A 22,996-nucleotide genomic window follows, 5' to 3' on the forward strand; every position below is an offset into this window, starting at 1 on the left:
CATTTACATTTTTATATAAACTATGGCAGGCCCTTGATTTACGATACGGTAAGGTTAACATGGCTTGTTGTGTGGTGTGTGTGTCTTCACAGCTTGGACTGAGGGACAGACACAGGGCTGGGATACAGATGTGTGTGTGTGTGTGTGTTCACAGCTTGGACTGAGGGACAGACACAGGGCTGGGGGTGTGTGTGTGTGTGTGTGTGTGTGTGTGTGTGTGTGTGTGTGTGTGTGTGTGTGTGTGTGTGTGTGTGTGTGTGTGTGTGTGTGTGTGTGTGTGTGTGTGTGTGTGTGTGTGTGTGTGTGTTCACAGCTTGGACTGAGGGACAGACACAGGGCTGGGATACAGATGTGTGTGTGTGTGTCTCTTCACAGCTTGGACTGAGGGACAGACACAGGGCTGGGATACAGATGTGTGTGTGTGTGTGTCTCTTCACAGCTTGGACTGAGGGACAGACACAGGGCTGGGATACAGATGTGTGTGTGTCTTCACAGCTTGGACTGAGGGACAGACACAGGGCTGGGATACAGATGTGTGTGTCTCTTCACAGCTTGGACTGAGGGACGGACACAGGGCTGGGATACAGATGTGTGTGTCTCTCTTCACAGCTTGGACTGAGGGACAGACACAGGGCTGGGATACAGATGTGTGTGTCTCTCTTCACAGCTTGGACTGAGGGACAGACACAGGGCTGGGATACAGATGTGTGTGTCTTCACAGCTTGGACTGAGGGACAGACACAGGGCTGGGATACAGATGTGTGTGTCTTCACAGCTTGGACTGAGGGACAGACACAGGGCTGGGATACAGATGTGTGTGTGTCTTCACAGCTTGGACTGAGGGACAGACACAGGGCTGGGATACAGATGTGTGTGTCTCTTCACAGCTTGGACTGAGGGACAGACACAGGGCTGGGATACAGATGTGTGTGTGTGTCTTCACAGCTTGGACTGAGGGACAGACACAGGGCTGGGATACAGATGTGTGTGTGTGTGTCTTCACAGCTTGGACTGAGGGACAGACACAGGGCTGGGATACAGATGTGTGTGTGTGTGTCTTCACAGCTTGGACTGAGGGACAGACACAGGGCTGGGATACAGATGTGTGTGTGTGTGTCTTCACAGCTTGGACTGAGGGACAGACACAGGGCTGGGATACAGATGCTGTTGCAGAAACGCCAAGATCTTCTCCCAGGAGTCTTCCTGAGCGTCTGCATGAGGTTTGGTCTCTCCGCCCCACAGCATAATCACTGACAAACACAAGAACACACACTTGTTCAGGAGTCTTAAACTCACTCACACACACACTCAATTTACAGCTGCTGAATATGTGATACTGGTCCAACTTAAAAAACGAAATTGTGGCTCAGCGGTCCAGGCACCTTGGCTGGTCATCCAGTCTGGCAGTGTGCCGCGGGTTCGACTCCCGATCCCGACGGCCTTTACTGCATGTCACCCCCCCATCTCTCTCCCCATTTCTTGTCAGCCTAATGCCTGTCCCTCTTTAAAAATAATAATAATAATAATAAAAAAGACAAACTAAATTGCGTACTCCTATGCATATTGACATGATGTTTGATAAGTATGACGGGTAAAATCCAATAAAACTCCATGGGCAGCAACAACTGATTATTGCCAACATAACATTTTGTAAAATTGTATGTTTAATGTGTGACTGTGTGTGCATGCATACCGGTATGCATGTTTAGTTGTCCCAATTCCATTATTTTCAGACCGAGTAGTAGGTACCGATAAGAGTTCTTTATTTTTGTTGAGTAAGCACTTATTTTAGCCCCTTTTCCTCATCGTTGCAGATGGATCTCCGATCTACACTTGTCAGTTGTCATGTATTCTTGTAGATCGGCTGTTTTTGGTGATGTGCTGCCGTGTTGGGTCAGATTTGCTCCTGTTGCATTCCTTCAGCCTATAGTGTCAACTGGATGTTTTGGTACTCGGGTCAGAGTATCAGGGCCGGTTCCGAGCATGAGTACTTGAGGGTGGTATCGGCCCGAGTACCCGATACCAGTATCGGAACAACTCTAGTTTTTAGTGCATAACTGTGGCCTTTTTATTTTATTTTTTTATCCCAAAATGTGATCCTGGGCTCTACACACCCTCTGCCAACCTGGGGAGAGCAACGGACTTGAACTCATGCTTCCTTCATGCCTGGGTGTCCAAGTTGCTCCTTTTCACCTGACAGGGGGGAGTTTCCCTGGTTGGACGTAGCGCATGGAAGGAACACGTTATTCCAACCAGTTCCTTTCCCCTCCATCAGGGTACCTACTACCCTAGGGGACACGGGGAGAACATGCAAACTCCACACAGAAAGGCCCTTTCGCCAATCCCACCTCGGGTATGGGCACTGATGACGCGGAGGAGGAAACACGCCACCAGTGCCCACAGCGTCCCCAGCGGGAATCGAACCAGGACCATCTAGCTGTGAGGTGACAGCACTACCGACTGTGGCCTTTTAAACATGCATGTATAGAGCTTACCCTTCTTTCGCGTGTCCTGCACTATGAAGTTGGTGGCGCGGAAGTGTGCTGTGTAGGGCGGCTCGATCAGGTGTCCGGCACCGGCGTAGGTGAGGACGGTCAACAGGTGCTCGTTGCCCGCTGCGCGCATCATGGTGGTTATCTGAGGAGGAAAAGGGAGTGATGTTCAGTTCCTACTCAGTCATTGTGGGATGGAACTAAAAGATGTGTGAGAGTGTCTGGGGTGAACTCACATCCTCAGCAGACTAACTAAAAGAGATGTGTGAGGGTGTTTGGGGTGAACTCACATCCTCAGCAGACTAACTAAAAGAGATGAGTGAGGGTGTTTGGGGTGAACTCACATCCTCAGCAGACTAACTCAAAGAGATGTGTGGGGGTGTTTGGGGTGAACTCACATCCTCGGCAGACTAACTAAAAGAGATGTGTGAGGGTGTTTGGGGTGAACTCACATCCTCAGCAGACTAACTAAAAGAGATGAGTGGGGGTGTTTGGGGTGAACTCACATCCTCAGCAGACTAACTAAAAGAGATGTGTGAGGGTGTTTGGGGTGAACTCACATCCTCAGCAGACTAACTAAAAGAGATGAGTGAGGGTGTTTGGGGTGAACTCACATCCTCAGCAGACTAACTAAAAGAGATGAGTGAGGGTGTTTGGGGTGAACTCACATCCTCAGCAGACCAACTAAAAGAGATGTGTGAGGGTGTTTGGGGTGAACTCACATCCTCAGCAGACTCCACTGTGGCCCAGTTCTGATCGTCATCACCGTTGACCAACAGCACTGGACATCGTATCCTCCCCACCTTCCACAACATTCAACCAGGGATTCAAAGCAGTATTAGGTTTATGGGTGCTTAAGTTCTCAATGTATAACTATGGGATATATAGTATTACGTACTACTACTTATGTAACATAGACAGCATTTTATGTAGCCTAGACATAGCACTATATAGTATATATGCATAGTTTCATTATATAGATATTCCACTGTTACGTTATTCTTAGCTTACCTTAGATTCATGATAACTACTTTTTGATGTATGTGATGTAATGCCATGTTTTTTGTTCTTGCTTAATGTAAGTCGCTCTGGATTAAGAGCGTCTGCTTGAATGCCCTAAATTGTAAATTGATGTACTTACATCCACTTTCTGATTGGGGTCGGTGGGGATTGGTAGAATCATGTCTCTCCAGATGAGGCGGTTCTGTTCATCTACTCTAGCCCTGTTCGCATTCCTGGAAAAGAAAACAATTACCTCTCATCATCATTTCTGCAATAAGGTCAGAGTCTTCTTCATTCATGTTTTAGGTTATTAGAGGAACTGAAAGATGACTGTTATTTTTTTCCAGTTGCTGCTTTCTTTCGTTTTAGGGATTTTAGCTATTTTTGACAGGGGGCGGGGGCATTCGAAAATGGGGCTAAATATGTATTTTTTTACTAAATGTTATAGCGATTTTATTTACTATGGTCCTACTAGACCCCAGGAAATTACATCTGGCCACACAAGATCACGGGATCTACTCAATGTGAAGGGGGTACTAGGGGGGATGCCATGTTGTAGGCTCAATATGTCAGTTCACCTCCCCCTTGACATTCAATAGATCCCGTGATCTTTTGTGGCCAGACGTAATTGTATGGGGTCTAGTAGGACCATAGTAAATAAAATCGCTATAACATTTAGTAAAAAAATACATATTTAGCCCCATGTTCGAATGCCCCCGCCCCCCTGTCAAAAAAAGCTACAATCTCATTGTTGTTTGCCATCTTTTTATTTACAATAGTGTTGTGCCTGAGCTGTCTTTCTTTCTTTCTTTCTTTTCTTTTCTTTTCTTGTTTGTTATTATGTTCTTGTTGTGTTTATTGTCCTTACATTTGTTAAAACCAACTAATATACTTTGATCTAATAACAACCTAAAACATGAACATTGGTTGGAAAAAAAACTAAAGTTGTCCTTTAACAGAGTTAATTGCAGCGTCATGTTAGCGAGAAGCAGGAGACTTACTTGTTCATTTCAAGAAACACGTCATATAGGGACTTGGTGACTGGATGGACATGGCTGCCACTGATACAGACACAGCATCGAGGCTAGAACACAATCATATTTATTATGCTTATTACACCTTTTCTTTCATCATCGGCGTCACAGCAAGTTTGTGATCCAACAAATACTACTCACACTAATGAACTCGGAGTAAGCTGCCAAGGTGAGGGACACGGAGGTGCCGAAGGAGAGACCGAACAGCCCAACTCTGTCTTTGATCACCAGAGGATGCTCCTTGATGATGTCAAACGCCGTCTGCAAAGTTACCAGATAACGGTGGTTCCACCGGGCAAGAAAAGAAACGTCATGCATCAGATTATATAATCTTTGAAACGTGACACAAATTTACATCCACTGGGTGACAGGGGACTGGGAGACGGGTCAAAAAGCTGAACTTTGTACCCACAAAGCGCTTGCAGGTAATTAGTCGTGTTAAGCCCTAACCACACCAAAGGGTCACCATGGGTCCAAACGGTTGCAAGAAGTTAACGCTAAAACTGTCTCGACCATTTGGTGTGGTGGTTTGGGGCCATTGAATTCCATGCGTTGAATCACTAGGGTCAACGTGGGTCAACGTGCAACAAGACATATCACACCGCAGGGACAACGCTAAATCCGTCTTGACCCTTTGGTGTGGTTATAGGGCTTTACAATACACAAAGTCTGATAGTAAAGGATGATGAAGAGATGAGGGTGACTGACTACATACCTCAAAATAATTGAGCTCAACATCTGCCGTTTTGACCTCCTCTATAGAGAGATACTCCAACGCCATAGAAACGAAACCATGGGATGCCAAGAGGGCCGAGCGGTACTCCACCAGTCCTCCACCCCCTCCCCACATGTCCAGCACCCCGGGGAACGGTCCTGGACCTGAGAGATGGTCATAAACAGCCATAAAACTCTCTGAATGTGTGATGAAATAAAGAAAGTGTTTCACAGACTGTTTCATAGGCTTTTCAAAAAGTATTTATTTAAAGATGTTTACGCCGCGGACTAAGCCAACTCTTGTTGTGACAAATCATGACAATGAACACGTTTTGGGCCGAACAAATAATTACGAAGAAGAAAAACAACAAAGTGTTGTAACCAGCCGTTTTCTTTCTAATTATTTGTTCGGCCAGAAATTTGTCACAACTCGAGTTGGCTTTGTACGAGGCTTAAAGGGTCTTTAAATAAATAAAATGAAAAGTCTATGAGGAAAATGAACGGGGAATCATTTCCTGGGCCCTGGTAGGGGGCGGGACTGCGACACTCTATACCTGGAGGCAAGAACAGTGTCCCTCTGACTCCTCTCTCTCGGATGTCTATCCTCTGGACACCTGGTGCCATGTAGGACCTCTCTGTGAGCACCGAGGCCATGGGAGGCTGCTCCCTGAAGCCCTCCACAACATGGCCTTTGTACATGGAGATGAGCAGCGTCATGGGGGTGCGCACGTCCAACTTCCTCAACCTGGGAGAAGAAAGGGAAGAACAAACCGCGAGAGATGAGGAGGAGGAGAGACAGACTGTTTGAATAGAACTGATGATATGCACACGGCTGCCATCTTGCCAGCAAGGTGCTATCTAGGTGCAACTTATAGACAGCCCATTCATCCAAACAGAACAGTCCTATCTGATTGTATTTAAACAACCGTCAAACTCACCAACATTGCAGCTGTACGGAAAGCTTGAATTATTGAATTATCCTCTTTCTATCTGCAAAGTGTTTGTTTCATAAAAATCCACTGTAGACATGTTATGAGCTACTTCCTGTCGAGAAATTCCTTGCAGATGATTTTTTTCTAAGTGCTGGAGTTTGGAAGCGCTCGTTGACTATCACTCAACAGCCCATGCGTACCACCTGTTCATAATGCAGGAGGCAGCAGGAGGTTGCTTTACTGATAACGAGCGCTTCCAAACTCTGACACATCATCTGCAAGGAATTTCTAGCTCATAACATGTCTACGGTGGATTTTTATGAAACAAACACTTACAGATAGAAAGACGATAATTCAAGCTTTAAGTACAGCTGCAAAATTGGTGAGTTTGATGTTGTTTAATACAATCAGATATGACTTTTCTATTTGGATGAATGAGCTGTCAATGGGAAATTGCACCTAGTTAGTACCTTGCTGGCAAGATGGCAGCCGTCATCAATGAGCAACTAAAGTATGACGATGCAAATCATCAGTCTTTGTGAGTGTTCACCTGAGGCCAGTTCGACTCCCAGGGACAGGACGCATACTCCACAGCAAACCCATGGGCTCCTTCCCTGTGTATGTTCCTCCAACACTGGCATCGTCAGAGACTACATGGAAACACAATGTGACTTCAACACTGGCATCGTCAGAGACTACACATGGAAACACAATGTGACTTCAACACTGGCATCGTCAGAGACTACAAATGTAAACACAATGTGACTTCAACACTGGCATCGTCAGAGACTACACATGGAAACACAATGTGACTTCAACACTGGCATCGTCAGAGACTACACATGGAAACACAATGTGACTTCAACACTGGCATCGTCAGAGACTACACATGGAAACACAATGTGACTTCTTCGTCATGGAATTCTGGATCACTCAGAAATATTGCAATAGGAGTCGAGACAAAATTCTAACCCTGTAGACTAGGACTTTCACTTCTAGTGATTTTTTACTAGTTTACTAGTCGACTAGTTGTTTAACTAGGCCTAACTATTATGTAAAATTAATAATAGTTGTACATTTCCTGTGTACATTGGTGACTATAACTATAATCTAGCTGATCTTGAGGCCTACAAAAACGATGAAAAAAAACCCTTTTTTTCTCTTATCAACTAGTCAACTAGTACCAACAAGCTCGACTAGCGGATTTACTAGTCCACTAGTTGAATAGTCGACTAGTTACTTAAAACCCTACTGTACACTCAAGACACTGCCACCCTTAGATGTCCTGTTTTGACATTCCATATGTTGATCTGTACACTCAAGACATGCTCCATATATGGCCAGTACAGAATTCATTCCATATGTTGATCTGTACACTCAAGACATGCTCCATATATGGCCAGTACAGAATTCATTCCATATGTTGATCTGTACACTCAAGACATGCTCCATATATGGCCAGTACAGAATTCATTCCATATGTTGATCTGTACACTCAAGACATGCTCCATATATGGCCAGTACAGAATTCATTCCATATGTTGATCTGTACACTCAAGACATGCTCCATATATGGCCAGTACAGAATTCATTCCATATGTTGATCTGTACACTCAAGACACGCTCCATATATGGCCAGTACAGAATTCATTCCATATGTTGATCTGTACACTCAAGACACGCTCCATATATGGCCAGTACAGAATTCATTCCATATGTTGATCTGTACACTCAAGACACGCTCCATATATGGCCAGTACAGAATTCATTCCATATGTTGATCTGTACACTCAAGACACGCTCCATATATGGCCAGTACAGAATTCATTCCATATGTTGATCTGTACACTCAAGACACGCTCCATATATGGCCAGTACAGAATTCATTCCATATGTTGATCTGTACACTCAAGACACGCTCCATATATGGCCAGTACAGAATTCATTCCATATGTTGATCTGTACACTCAAGACACGCTCCATATATGGCCAGTACAGAATTCATTCCATATGTTGATCTGTACACTCAAGACACGCTCCATATATGGCCAGTACAGAATTCATTCCATATGTTGATCTGTACACTCAAGACACGCTCCATATATGGCCAGTACAGAATTCATTCCATATGTTGATCTGTACACTCAAGACACGCTCCATATATGGCCAGTACAGAATTCATTCCATATGTTGATCTGTACACTCAAGACACGCTCCATATATGGCCAGTACAGAATTCATTCCATATGTTGATCTGTACACTCAAGACACGCTCCATATATGGCCAGTACAGAATTCATTCCATATGCTGATCTGTACACTCAAGACACGCTCCATATATGGCCAGTACAGAATTCATTCCATATGTTGATCTGTACACTCAAGACACGCTCCATATATGGCCAGTACAGAATTCATTCCATATGTTGATCTGTACACTCAAGACACGCTCCATATATGGCCAGTACAGAATTCATTCCATATGTTGATCTGTACACTCAAGACACGCTCCATATATGGCCAGTACAGAATTCATTCCATATGTTGATCTGTACACTCAAGACACGCTCCATATATGGGCAGTACAGAATTAATTCCATATGTTGATCTGTACACTCAAGACACGCTCCATATATGGGCAGTACAGAATTCATTCCATATGTTGATCTGTACACTCAAGACACGCTCCATATATGGCCAGTACAGAATTCATTCCATATGTTGATCTGTACACTCAAGACACGCTCCATATATGGCCAGTACAGAATTCATTCCATATGTTGATCTGTACACTCAAGACACGCTCCATATATGGCCAGTACAGAATTCATTCCATATGTTGATCTGAATGTTTTTAATCTATCCTAATGGAAACAATGTTTTTCTCCAGTTTTCCTCCTGACATCCTGTATCTCTTGGGGAAAGATTTGCATATCTACTGTACGTAGGGGTGCCATGGATCAGGGTCGTGCACACATAGACATCAAAGGGGGCTTCAGCCCCTGCCCTTTTACCCGTCTGTAAAACAACTGACCATGAATGCAGCATTTACTATGGTGAAAGAAATGCAAATGCCACTCCTTTCCATACCATGTCGTTAGGCAGCATTCAGGAGAATTGCTTTTTTCCTCCTGAACTTGAACACAGTATTTTGCGTTGAACAAATTTGTTTAGAAATCCATGTCGTTACACCTGCATCTCCACTAGCTAAAGAGTGCTGCGTTGCGCCCCGAAAATAGCGTCAACGCGTCGCAGCGCAACACATTGTGAGCTTGTAGATCTGCTATTTTTCATATTTTTCATATTTTCATATAACACTTTTTTTTTAAAGAAACTTAAATTGTTGTCTAGATATGGACTAGTAGTATGTAAATACATATCTTAAGTTGCCCTACCTTTAAGGCATTTATATTTTCATTATTATCATTATATTATTTTAACTTGCCAGACCATCAAAGCAGTGTCTATTGGTCGTGGGCACCGACAGAGCCCCAGTCATCACTGACATAGTGACCATAAGTCTTACCCACCAGCCACAGAGCCCCGGTCATCACTGACATAGTGACCATAAGTCTTACCCACCAGCGACAGAGCCCCGATCATCACTGACAGACCATAAGCCTTACCCACCAGCGACAGAGCCCCGATCATCACTGACAGACCATAAGTCTTACCCACCAGCGACAGAGCCCCGATCATCACTGACAGACCCTAAGCCTTACCCACCAGCGACAGAGCCCTGGTCATCACTGACATAGTGACTATAAGTCTTACCCACCAGCCACAGAGCCCCGGTCATAGTGACCATAAGTCTTACCCACCAGCCACAGTGCCCTGGTCATCGCTGACATAGTGACCATAAGCCTCCCAGTAGTCCTTGTCCTCGGAGTGGTGAAGGGAATGGAGCGTGACTGCGGTCCGCGGCGGAACATTCTTCACCACCACCCTGAACTTCTCGTCCACCAGAGCCCGCGTGGGGAGAACGGACAGTATGGGAAACACACTCCCGGTCATCATCATAGTGGACGACCACCTACGGGGAGACACCACACCTCTGCACTGAGCTGCGATTATACTCAACACGACACGACTAGTGTGCATGTTCTAACTTCTTATCGATTCTTCTTAACTGCGACTATGTGGTAACATTAACAACTTAAACGCCAAGTCTCAAGGTCGGTCTTTTGACATCACTGAACAGGCAGGCTATTTCTATTTAGTCAAGACCGTTAAATTCACTATCGGAAATAAACAATATGCACAACGTTAACTAAGCGCATAAGCTCTAATAGTTAGTCCAGTTTCCATTGCTTCTATACCTTTCTGTAGACAGTCCCACTTGTAGAGTTTATAACGACGGTAGTTGTCAGTCAACATTCCTTCTTTCTGGACACAGATCAGCTCAGACACACACCGGAACTAACTGGGTCCGGGTCGATATGTCTCCTTCAAAATAAAACCTCAAGAAGTGGTGGTGGTCCGGGGACCACCAGTGGTCCTTGAGGGGGTTCCAGGTGGTCCCCAGCATAAATGACGGAGGGTTGGTAAACGTATCTTGACTCCACCTCTGAATTCAATTCTGTACTATATCTTGTCATGTTGTCAATGTGAGAATCACTAGTCTGGGCTGGCCGCGGTGGTCAGTCATAGGGGCCCTGGGCTCCATGCCCAGGGTCTGAAGCTCTGTTCTGGACTCTGTTGTATTTGTACTTCTGCAATAAATACTACTCTGAGGGATTCCAGTTCACCTCTCTGCCTGTTTCTCTTCGATCTGATGACTACAGTTTGCTTTAGTCTAGAGTGTTCATTTATCTCTCTACTTTAGTGAGTTTAGGGTGAGTTGGGTGTGAAAATACACCACAGACCCTTATTTGGTTTTAATGTTATATGCTCTCAATAGTTAAATTATTGTTAAACATCTGCATTCTTGTCAGATGTGCTGCTTAACTGTCCCCAAAACAACTATTAAAAAATCTGCATTACTTAATTTACAAGAAGTCTATATTGTATATAGACTTCTAATTTACAAGAAGTCTATATTGTATATAGACTTCTTGTAAATTAAGTAATGCAGATTTTAGAGAATGTAGAAGAATTGTTATTTATGTTTGCCTGTTCTCTCCCATGGTACCATTGTTTTACACAGTGTAACCTCGGTAACCATGCCCCCCCCCCCCCCCCCCCCCCACACACACACACACAATAACTGATATTTTATTCATAAAATGCATTCATACTTGAAGTAGTTCTGACACTTGACATACATCACCTCAGTGTCACTCAGATGCAGTGTTTTTGGCAGCAAATTTTGATTTTAGTTTTAGTCAGTCTCTTGAATAGTTTTCACTTAGTTTTAGTCACATTTTAGTCACCTGTTTGTCTAGTTTTAGTCGACTAAATGTCATAAGATTTTAGTCGACTAAATCTACAGTTGATTCAGTCGAACAAAATGTATTTTGGCGGGCCTTGATGCCGTCGTATTGAAAATAGCCGATCTACAAGCCCACGTGTCGCGCTGCTATTTTCAGCATGCAACTAATTGTAAAATGACTTAAAGTGGATCTCTTGTCCACTAGTCCCTTCCTAACATTTTAGTCTAATTTTTATTTGTTGATGAAATTGTCAATTTATATATTACATATTTAGTCATCATAGCTTAGTTTTCATTTAGTTTCCATTTAGTCAATGGAAAAAGGTAGTCGACGAAGAAATTTCGTTTTAGGATTAGTGAAATTCTGTTTCTTGGAATCCCTTAAAGGACCACTTCACCACTTTTCAACCTATCTTCATATAATAGGTCCTCACTAATAATCATGAAAAAATGGCGCAATTTCTTTTCTACTCAGTCTGTGTCTCAGTTCAGAAACCGTCTTCCAGTGACATCATCGATGGGGAATACAAGCTAATAGAAACTGCAGGCTTTCTAGTCCTGAAAAGTTGCAATGCGAAAATGGAAGCCATCGTTCTCACGATAATGAAAATCTAACCATTTTTGTAAACAAAAACTTGTTTAAAAAAAAATCTGCCTAATGATGATGTGACGTCACTGGAGGACGGTTTCTAAACTGCCCACAGCCCTCCTATGAGACACAGACTGAGTAGGAAAAATTATTAGTGAGGACCTATTATATGAAGATAGGTTGAAAAGTGGTGAAGTGGTCCTTTAAATGTCTTGTAGATCATATATCCTCCCTCTGAAATAGAATTAAAATTAACCATGCTATTTCAACAAACCACTTTAACTTCAGAATTAGACCACATCAGAATGTCTCTCACCAAATATAAGGACATAATCACTCTTTAAATCAAATAATAGCATACATAATAATTGGCACATGATATAAAGAAAAATATAATAAATAATTAGATACCATAAAGCATAAAGAATCCCTTTTAATCACGGACGGCATTGACATTTTCAATCAAATAATTGCATACATTACTGTCAAATGAGATTGTACTGCCCGGGGCTTTGAGTGGCATTTCTCATCACTGAAGAATAATATTTTACAACTGTGGCTTCAGGCCTGAAAGACAAGTCTCTCATTGAAGGAGATGTCAGTCATAAATAATACATTTTACATTCAAACCTACAGTACGGTACAGTAGAGGCCCTTCGTGGTTTCCCCTATGATTTATGATACAGTATAGGTTAACATGGCTGTCTTAGTGGCGTGCGTGTGCGTGTGTGTGTGTGTTCACAGCTTGGACTGAGGGACAGACACAGGGCTGGGATACAGGTGTGTGTGTGTGTGTGTGTCTCCACAGCTTGGACTGAGGGACAGACACAGGGCTGGGATACAGATGTGTGTGTGTGTGTGTGTCTCCACAGCTTGGACTGAGGGACAGACACAGGGCTGGGATACAGATGTGTGTGTGTGTGTGTGTGTGTGTGTGTGTGTGTGTGTGTGTGTCTTCACAGCTTGGACTGAGGGACAGACACAGGGCTGGGATACAGATGTGTGTGTGTGTCTTCACAGCTTGGACTGAGGGACAGACACAGGGCTGGGATACAGGTGTGTGTGTCTTCACAGCTTGGACTGAGGGACAGACACAGGGCTGGGATACAGATGTGTGTGTGTGTGTCTTCACAGCTTGGACTGAGGGACAGACACAGGGCTGGGATACAGATGTGTGTGTGTGTCTTCACAGCTTGGACTGAGGGACAGACACAGGGCTGGGATACAGATGTGTGTGTGTCTTCACAGCTTGGACTGAGGGACAGACACAGGGCTGGGATACAGATGTGTGTGTGTGTGTCTTCACAGCTTGGACTGAGGGACAGACACAGGGCTGGGATACAGATGTGTGTGTGTGTGTCTTCACAGCTTGGACTGAGGGACAGACACAGGGCTGGGATACAGATGTGTGTGTGTGTCTTCACAGCTTGGACTGAGGGACAGACACAGGGCTGGGATACAGATGCTGTTGCAGAAACGCCAAGATCTTCTCCCAGGAGTCTTCCTGAGCGTCTGCATGAGGTTTGGTCTCTCCGCCCCACAGCATAATCACTGACAAGCACAAGAACACACACTCGGTTAAGCCATTTAGACCTAAGTTCGATTCTACAAATGTCTTCTAAATCATGACAGTTTGTGTGTGGATATTTATGCGTGTTCAAAACGTGTGTTGTGTAGATCGTCACCCTTGTCACGCGTGTGTGTGTGTGTGTGTGTAATAAGAGCCACTTGGTATTGACTAGTCAACACTAGTCTTACAGGACGTTAACATCTCATTTGAGTGCCTATCAGCATTAAATAGACTAAATCCCTGTCTCTCAGCTGGTGCGCAAATGGCTATATCCTAGGATGTGGCAATAATAAAAAAAAAGACTAAGATCGTTCATTTTTTGGAACCATGAACTTTAGTTCAAAATGTTGAATTATGAACTATGAACTGAATTAGTTCCTTTTTAAATTTCTGAACTGTGAACTGAACTAGTTCATAAAATAAATGAACTTTCCCAACACTGTGTGTGTGTGTGTGTGTGTGTGTGTGTGTGTGTGTGTGTGTGTGTGTGTGTGTGTGTGTGTGTGTGTGTGTGTGTGTGTGTGTGTGTGTGTGTTTTCTCAAAACGTTATGTGTGTTGTGTAGATCGTCACCCTTGTCACGCGTGCCATGTATTATAAAGTTGCTGGCTACGAAGTGTGGCGTGTAGGGCGGCTCGATCAGGTGTCCGGCACCGGCGTAGGTGAGGACGGTCAACAGGTGCTCGTTGCCCGCTGCGCGCATCATGGTGGTTATCTGAGGAGGAAAAGGGAGTGATGTCACTTCCTACTCACTCATTGTGGGATGGAACTAAAAGACAGCGGATTTGTCCGTTATCACTGTATTAAATATACGAAATCAACCGTTATCAGGACGTTGGAATGTGGCCATACTGGCATACTGGACATTGTGGTGTTTGGCTGTGTTCACCCGGACTGCACGCATGCAGGGTGGTGGTGCAGACATAGCCTGGTCAAGGACTCCCCCTGCTGGACGTGTCATTTCCAACTCTATTGTCGGGGCATGGAAACTAGGGGCTACTAATATTTACTATTCTCTGCCTATCGGGATGTAACACGGACGGCGCTGAGTCGGGTCTGGTGGCCGTCGCATCGCTCGGCACGGCGACTCGCTCGGCTAGCGCCTCGCTCGGTGGTGCCTCGGCGGTGGCTCAAGGCCACCAGAGACTCGCTCGGCGGTGGCTCAAGGCCACCAGAGACTCGCTCGGCGGTGGCTCAAGGCCACCAGAGACTCGCTCGGCGGTGGCTCAAGGCCACCAGAGACTCGCTCGGCGGTGGCTCAAGGCCACCAGAGACTCGCTCGGCGGTGGCTCAAGGCCACCAGAGACTCGCTCGGCGGTGGCTCAAGGCCACCAGAGACTCGCTCGGCGGTGGCTCAAGGCCACCAGAGACTCGCTCGGCGGGGCTCAAGGCCACCAGAGACTCGCTCGGCGGTGGCTCAAGGCCACCAGACAGTACGGCGCGCCTCCGTCATTGACACAAAAAGCAAACGCTCCCATAGTTTCAGTCCGGATTTCCCAGTATGTTGATTATCACATACTGGGGGTATTTATAAGGTGCTGATTACAAACATTCTCTTGATTATCGGGTGAGAACATCCGAAGCGGGTGCTGAAAGAGATGTGTGAGGCAGTGGCGTTTCCAGGAATACATTTTGGGCAGGCAAGATGTGTTAATTGTCGTCTCCCTGCGCACAATCGTAGAACTAAAGGTTTTCAAAGAGATATACCTGCCAGACAGTATAGGATACAAAGGCTGAAAGGCATGCATTTACATTACAATGGGTGATTGAGGGTCGCACTCTACCGCAACGGCCAATCAGCTGTCCACTAATAGTTCTCAGGTCTTGTTTTTGTCCTCTCTCTGTTCTCATTGTATGGATTTTGGCCAGGACAGAAATGGATTTGGACAGGCGGACGCCTGCCCTCGCCTTATTGTAGATACGCCTCTGGTGTGAGGGTGTTTGGGGTGAACTCACATCCTCAGCAGACTAACTAAAAGAGATGTGTGGGGGTGTCTGGGGTGAACTCACATCCTCAGCAGACTAACTAAAAGAGATGTGAGAGGGTGTCTGGGGTGAACTCACATCCTCAGCAGACTAACTAAAAGAGATGTGTGAGGGTGTTTGGGGTGAACTCACATCCTCAGCAGACTAACTAAAAGAGATGTGTGAGGGTGTTTGGGGTGAACTCACATCCTCAGCAGACTCCACTGTGGCCCAGTTCTGATCGTCATCACCGTTGACCAACAGCACTGGACATCGTATCCTCCCCACCTTCCACATTCAACCAGGGATAAAAAAACAGAAACTTGGACTTTACTCTGTTGAATATACATTCAAAGACTTGTGCCACATTTTCACTATTTAAAAAAAAATAGCAGATCTACAAGATCGTAGCGCGGCTATGAGCTTGTAGATCTGCTAATTTTCAATAGTTTAAAATAATGGTTAACTTAAAACACTAAAAGGGTTCCCGAGGCCTGGGCCATGGCTCAGTGGTCCAGGCACCTTGGCTGGTAATCCAGTCTGGCAGTGTGCCGCGGGTTCGACTCCCGATCCCGACGGCCTTTACTGCATGTCTTCCCCCCATCTCTTGTCAGCCTACTGTCTGTCCCTCCATAAAAATATAAAATAAAGGCGAAAGCCACAAAAAAAACATAAAAAAAAAACATTAAAAAAGGGGTTCCCGCCCAGAATGGGTTAAAATACAAAATGACTATACTTTTGTGTCATGGCTGGTATGGTAGACGAGTTGAACCGTTTTACACTTTGGTTTCATTATCAATTTGTGGTAATCATGCAGCATTATAATAAGCCGTACGGTACGGCATGTACTTACATCTACTTTCAGATCGACGTCAGTCGGGATTGGTAGGATCAAGTTTCTCTGGATTACACGATTCTGCTCATCAAATATTATCTTGTGCTCATTCCTGACAAGGACACACAGTACATCTCAACATTACTGCAAAGCAAGGTTATAATAGTTAACTAAAACTAACTAAAAAACGAAAACTAGAATTAAAAAAACATTTTAGTTAACTGAAACTAAATAAAAATAAATTAAAAACGATAACTAAACTGAAACTGTATTTATTGTGTGTTCACAAAACTAACAAATTATAGAAAAAATACCCTTAGTTATAGTTTTAGTTTTTATAGTTTTAGTTATAGTTTTTTAGTTTAAAAAACTAAAACTAAACTATAACTAAACTAAAACTAAGCATTTCACCAAAATAAAAACTAAATAAAAACTAGCAAACCCGCTCTAAAAACGAACTAAAACGAACTGAATTAGAAGAAAAAAAAGTCAAAACTAACTAAAACTAAACTATAATGAAAAAAACCAAAACTATTATAACCTTGCTGCTGAATCAGTGGACCACAAAAGTTATATGTAATATGCCTCCGCCCCCCCCATCTGAAAATATGTTGTTCCAGGGACCCCCCCAGAAGCAAAGATTTGAGTTAAAAACGTTCGTTCTGAAAAAATATATTCCAACTTTGTGAATTTTCTAAAATAGCAGACCTACAAGCTCGTAGCGCGCCACCGAGCTTGTAGATCTGCTATTTTTCAATAGCTAAATTACAACATAATGTTTAAAACACCAAAAGGGACACCCACCCAAAATGGGTGAAGAGGGTATATACCCTGTATTGTATGCATGTTGGCATGAAGCAACATACTTACCTCTTTATCTCACGAAACACCTCAAATAGGGACCTGTTGACTGGATGGACATGAAGCAAGATACTTACCTCTTTATCTCACGAAACACCTCAAATAGGGACCTGTTGACTGGATGGACATGAAGCAAGATACTTACCTCTTTATCTCACGAAACACCTCAAATAGGGACCTGTTGACTGGGTGGACATGAAGCAAGATACTTACCTCTTTATCTCACGAAACACCTCAAATAGGGACCTGTTGACTGGATGGACATGAAGCAAGATACTTACCTCTTTATCTCACGAAACACCTCAAATAGGGACCTGTTGACTGGATGGACATGAAGCAACATACTTACCTCTTTATCTCACGAAACACCTCAAATAGGGACCTGTTGACTGGATGGACATGAAGCAAGATACTTACCTCTTTATCTCACGAAACACCTCAAATAGGGACCTGTTGACTGGATGGACATGAAGCAACATACTTACCTCTTTATCTCACGAAACACCTCAAATAGGGACCTGTTGACTGGATGGACATGAAGCAACATACTTACCTCTTTATCTCACGAAACACCTCAAATAGGGACCTGTTGACTGGGTGGACATGGAGCAAGATACTTACCTCTTTATCTCACGAAACACCTCAAATAGGGACCTGTTGACTGGATGGACATGAAGCAAGATACTTACCTCTTTATCTCACGAAACACCTCAAATAGGGACCTGTTGACTGGATGGACATGGAGCAAGATACTTACCTCTTTATCTCACGAAACACCTCAAATAGGGACCTGTTGACTGGATGGACATGAAGCAAGATACTTACCTCTTTATCTCACGAAACACCTCAAATAGGGACCTGTTGACTGGATGGACATGGAGCAAGATACTTACCTCTTTATCTCACGAAACACCTCAAATAGGGACCTGTTGACTGGATGGACATGAAGCAAGATACTTACCTCTTTATCTCACGAAACACCTCAAATAGGGACCTGTTGACTGGATGGACATGAAGCAAGATACTTACCTCTTTATCTCACGAAACACCTCAAATAGGGACCTGTTGACTGGATGGACATGGAGCAAGATACTTACCTCTTTATCTCACGAAACACCTCAAATAGGGACCTGTTGACTGGATGGACATGGAGCAAGATACTTACCTCTTTATCTCACGAAACACCTCAAATAGGGACCTGTTGACTGGGTGGACATGAAGCAACATACTTACCTCTTTATCTCACGAAACACCTCAAATAGGGACCTGTTGACTGGATGGACATGAAGCAAGATACTTACCTCTTTATCTCACGAAACACCTCAAATAGGGACCTGTTGACTGGATGGACATGAAGCAAGATACTTACCTCTTTATCTCACGAAACACCTCAAATAGGGACCTGTTGACTGGATGGACATGAAGCAAGATACTTACCTCTTTATCTCACGAAACACCTCAAATAGGGACCTGTTGACTGGATGGACATGGCTGCCACTGATGCAAACACAGCAACGAGGCTAGAACACAATAATATGCATTATGGGAGATTAATGTGCCATGATGGGCCGTACAGTACAGGCAAACACAGTACTGTATGCCTCTGATGCATGCTGTTGTGATTTAGCTGCTTAAAGGACAACTTTAGTTTTTTTCAACCAAGGTTCATGTTTTAGGATGTTATTAGAGAAAGTAAAAGATGAATGTTATTTTTTTTTCCATTTGCTGCTTTCTTTCGTTTTAGGGATTTTAGCTGTTTTTGACAGGGGGGCGGGGGCATTCGAGCATGGGGCTAAATATGTATTTTTTTACAACATTTTATAGCGATTTATTTGGACTAAATATACTGACAATTTCGTCAACAAATAAACTAGACTAAAATGTTAGGCAGGGACTAGTGGACAAGAGATCCAGTATAAGTCATTTTACACTTGGTTTGAATGCTGAAAATAGCCAATCTACAAGCTGCGACGCGTTGTGAGCTTGTAGATCGGCTATTTTCAGCAAGTGTAAAAACTGTCATTACGACGGCATCAAGGCTCGCCAAAATACATTTTAGTCGACTAAATCAACTAAAACTAGACTAACACTAAAACATTCCATTTGACTAAAATGTGACTAAAACTAAGTGAAAACTATTCAAGAGACTTATGACTAAAACCAAAATCAAAACTTGCTGCCAAAAACAACACTGTGTGAAACTGCTGTCACCGTGACTGTAAACCGTGACGAAGAAATACTCACACTAACAACCTCGGAGTAAGCTGCCAAGGAGAGGGACACGGAGGTGCCGAAGGAGAGACCGAACAGCCCAACTCTGTCTTTGATCACCAGAGGATGCTCCTTGATGATGTCAAACGCCGTCTGCAAAGTTACCAGATAACGGTGGTTCCACCGGGCAAGAAAAGGAAACGTCATGCATCAGATTATATAATCTCGAAACGTGACACAATTTTACATCTTCACTGGGTGACAGTTCAAAATGCTGGACTTTGTCTCCACAAAGCGCTTGCAGGTAATTAGTCGTGTTACACATACACAAAGTCTGAGAGGAGAGGATGACGTAGAGATTAGGGTGACTGACTATAGTGACTACATCCATACCTCAAAATAGTTGAACTCAACATCTGCTGTTCTGAGCTTGTCAACAGAGAGATACTCCAACGCCATAGAAACGAAACCATGGGATGCCAAGAGGGCCGAGCGGTACTCCACCAGTCCTCCACCCCCTCCCCACATATCCAGCACCCCAGGATACGGTCCTGGACCTGAGAGATGGTCATAAACAGCCATAAAACTCTCTGAATGTGTGATGAAATAAAGAAAGAACAGAGTAGTGTGTTTCAGACTGCTGCTCTACCTGGAGGTAAGAACAGTGTCCCTCTGACTCCTCTCTCTCGGATGTCTATCCTCTGGACACCTGGTGCCATGTAGGACCTCTCTGTGAGCACCGAGGCCATGGGAGGCTGCTCCCTGAAGCCCTCCACAACATGGCCTTTGTACATGGAGATGAGCAGCGTCATGGGGGTGCGCACGTCCAACTTCCTCAACCTGGGAGAAGAAAGGGAAGAATAAACCGCGAGAGACAAGTTGGAGAGACAGGCTCTGTTTGAATACCAGAATGAGCACTTAACCCATTTTGACCTGAGATCAGATTCTAAAAATGTCTTCTACATCCTTACAGTTTTCTGAAAAAGCTATGTTTCTATGTCAGTCGTTCTTCGATTTTTCAAAAATAGCAGAACTACTTGTAGATCTGCTATTTTTCAATAGCTAAAGCATAACATAATGCTAACACCAAAAGGGGTTCCCACTCAGAATGGGCTAAAGCTTGACGATGCAGCAAATCAGTCTTTGTGAGTGTTCACCTGAGGCCAGTTCGACTCCCAGGGACAGGACGCATACTCCACAGCAAACCCATGGGCTCCTTTCCTGTGTATGTTCCTCCAACACTGGCATCGTCAGAGACTACACATAGAAACACAATGTGACTCACAACAACAGCCTTTTATAATATGCTGTCGAGCACGACAGCATATTACATATTGTATTAAAATAAATAGAAAAGGCTACTCTGCATGCAGAACTAGCTTAGTTTACTGATTTGAAAGAATTAAATAGAAAAAAGTAAAAAAATAATAATAATCCAATATCCTGTGTGCATGCCCCCAGGGCCTCAATCAAAGATAGATAGATATATAGATAGATAGATAGATAGATAGATAGATACTTTATTGATCCCTGAGGGGAAATTCAGATGGTCCCACAGCTCATACAATAAGGTTAAAATACAGCACAAAAAAGGGGGGGCATGGGTTAAAAAGAAAGACAAATATATTAAAAAATATATTATGAACAAGCATTCAAAATAATTTAAAAGGTGTCACTAGATATTGCACGTAGACCCATAAATAATTAAAAACTAAAAGCTAGCAAGCCAATAGTGTTGGTACAAAAGTGCTCTTGAATCGTTTGTTCTTACATGTCACAGAACTAAACAGGTTCTTCACTTTTCTGGTCTGCCAAGCTGTTGTGGAGAGGATGACTCACATTGTCCATTATGGCCTGTATCTTATTTTGTGTGCATCTCTCCACAACACACTCCAGTGAGTCAGGCCTCTCCCCCAGTACTGAGCCAGCCTTCTTCAAATGAATGAACATTTAAATGCCAAACCATCAAAGCATGTTGTGGGCACGGCCGCACGTTGTATCAGGGAAAACAACCCAAAATACTAAGTCATGAGTCTTCCAGTTCAATTCATTTAAATTCAATTCAATTCAATTCAATAGGAGCTTTATTGGCATGAGAAAACGTACGTTTACATTGCCAAAGCAAAAGTGGAACAAATAAAACAATAAAATAAACGTGTATAGAGCTCTAAGAGCTGTGGTAATACCATCTTGTGAAACTATAAAAAGATTGTGCATTTTCTGTCATAGATAGTTATCAATCCATATAGGAGACACTTTATACTGTACTTTTGAAAGTTGACAGCAGTATTTCTTCCTCTTCCTAATGCCATATCCACCAGCCACAGAGCCCCGGTCACAGTGACCATAAGTCTTACCCACCAGCCACAGAGCCCTGGTCATCACTGACATAGTGACCATAAGTCTTACCCACCAGCCACAGTGCCCTGGTCATCACTGACATAGTGACCATAAGTCTTACCCACCAGTCACAGAGCCCTGGTCATCGCTGACATAGTGACCATAAGTCTTACCCACCAGCCACATTGCCCTGGTCATCGCTGACAGTGACCATAAGTCTTACCCACCAGCCACAGAGCCCCGGTCATAGTGACCATAAGTCTTACCCACCAGCCACAGTGCCCTGGTCATCGCTGACATAGTGACCATAAGCCTCCCAGTAGTCCTTGTCCTCGGAGTGGTGAAGGGAATGGAGCGTGACTGCGGTCCGCGGCGGAACATTCTTCACCACCACCCTGAACTTCTCGTCCACCAGAGCCCGCGTGGGGAGAACGGACAGGATGGGAAACACACTCCCGGTCATCATCATAGTGGACGACCACCTACGGGGAGACACCACACCTCTGCACTGAGCTGCGATTATACTCAACACGACACGACTAGTGTGCATGTTCTTATCGGGTCCAAACTGTCAAACCGTGACCACCAGACAACATGTTAAAGTCCCAAGGTCGCTTTTTGACATTTGTATTTAATAGCCAAAGTTCTGTACAGTAGGCCTAATAACTAAATCAACTATCGGGAATTAATATGTGCATAAAAGTTACCGCGTGCTATAGGTTATCTAAATAACTTATTCTGTTCTGAGACTACTTTTCTTAATCCTGCAGGAGTAGCACTTGTGAGAGTGAGTATTAAAAAAAGAGAAAGCAAACAAACATTCCGCGGGACCTCCTACAGTCACATGATCAGAATAATACATCCGTTGGTTCCTTCAAAGTAAAGGTTTCAGGATTGGGAATAACGTGACTGAAACTAGTCAATTCAATTCAATTCAATTCAATTCAAAGGGCTTTATTGGCATGAGAAAACATACGTTTACATTGCCAAAGCAGAAAGCACAATACAACAATACAGCAATACAATCAAAACAAAAAATATGTACATTTGAACGTCAGAATCTGCAATAGATCAAATTTCT

The 22,996-nt window shown here is 43.8% G+C and overlaps 2 protein-coding genes across 3 annotated transcripts; both read right to left on the reverse strand.

The window, feature by feature from the left end:
* Nucleotides 1–905: 905 nt before the first annotated feature.
* On the reverse strand, nucleotides 906–22,569 carry LOC306916643 (peroxisomal succinyl-coenzyme A thioesterase-like). Of its 2 annotated transcripts, none has more exons than XM_079494618.1 (11): nucleotides 22,453–22,569; nucleotides 9,996–10,309; nucleotides 6,725–6,824; nucleotides 5,797–5,987; nucleotides 5,244–5,407; nucleotides 4,670–4,789; nucleotides 4,496–4,578; nucleotides 3,634–3,727; nucleotides 3,215–3,295; nucleotides 2,496–2,637; nucleotides 906–1,250 (listed from the first exon to the last, which is right to left on the reverse strand). In XM_079494618.1, the coding sequence occupies exons 2-11, from the start codon at nucleotides 10,273–10,275 to the stop codon at nucleotides 1,120–1,122; spliced, it is 1,386 nt and encodes a 461-aa protein (XP_079350744.1). In that variant the 5' UTR covers nucleotides 10,276–10,309; nucleotides 22,453–22,569; the 3' UTR covers nucleotides 906–1,119. The 2 variants fall into 2 exon arrangements, with proteins under 2 accessions (XP_079350744.1, XP_079350745.1); XM_079494619.1 differs by lacking the exon at nucleotides 22,453–22,569 and adding an exon at nucleotides 10,494–10,592 and having other exon boundaries at nucleotides 909–1,250; nucleotides 9,996–10,207.
* On the reverse strand, nucleotides 12,550–22,465 carry LOC306916644 (peroxisomal succinyl-coenzyme A thioesterase-like; the record flags this gene model as incomplete). Its single annotated transcript, XM_079494620.1, has 11 exons — nucleotides 12,550–12,934; nucleotides 13,537–13,685; nucleotides 14,277–14,418; nucleotides 15,876–15,956; nucleotides 16,522–16,615; nucleotides 18,802–18,884; nucleotides 19,609–19,728; nucleotides 19,969–20,132; nucleotides 20,225–20,415; nucleotides 20,733–20,832; nucleotides 22,186–22,465. The coding sequence occupies 10 exons, from the start codon at nucleotides 22,463–22,465 to the stop codon at nucleotides 13,555–13,557; spliced, it is 1,386 nt and encodes a 461-aa protein (XP_079350746.1). The 3' UTR covers nucleotides 12,550–12,934; nucleotides 13,537–13,554.
* Nucleotides 22,570–22,996: the final 427 nt, after the last annotated feature.

This window comes from Electrona antarctica, assembly GCF_951216825.1.
Source record: "Electrona antarctica genome assembly, chromosome: 23".
In the NCBI taxonomy this organism is placed as follows: Eukaryota; Metazoa; Chordata; class Actinopteri; order Myctophiformes; family Myctophidae; genus Electrona; species Electrona antarctica.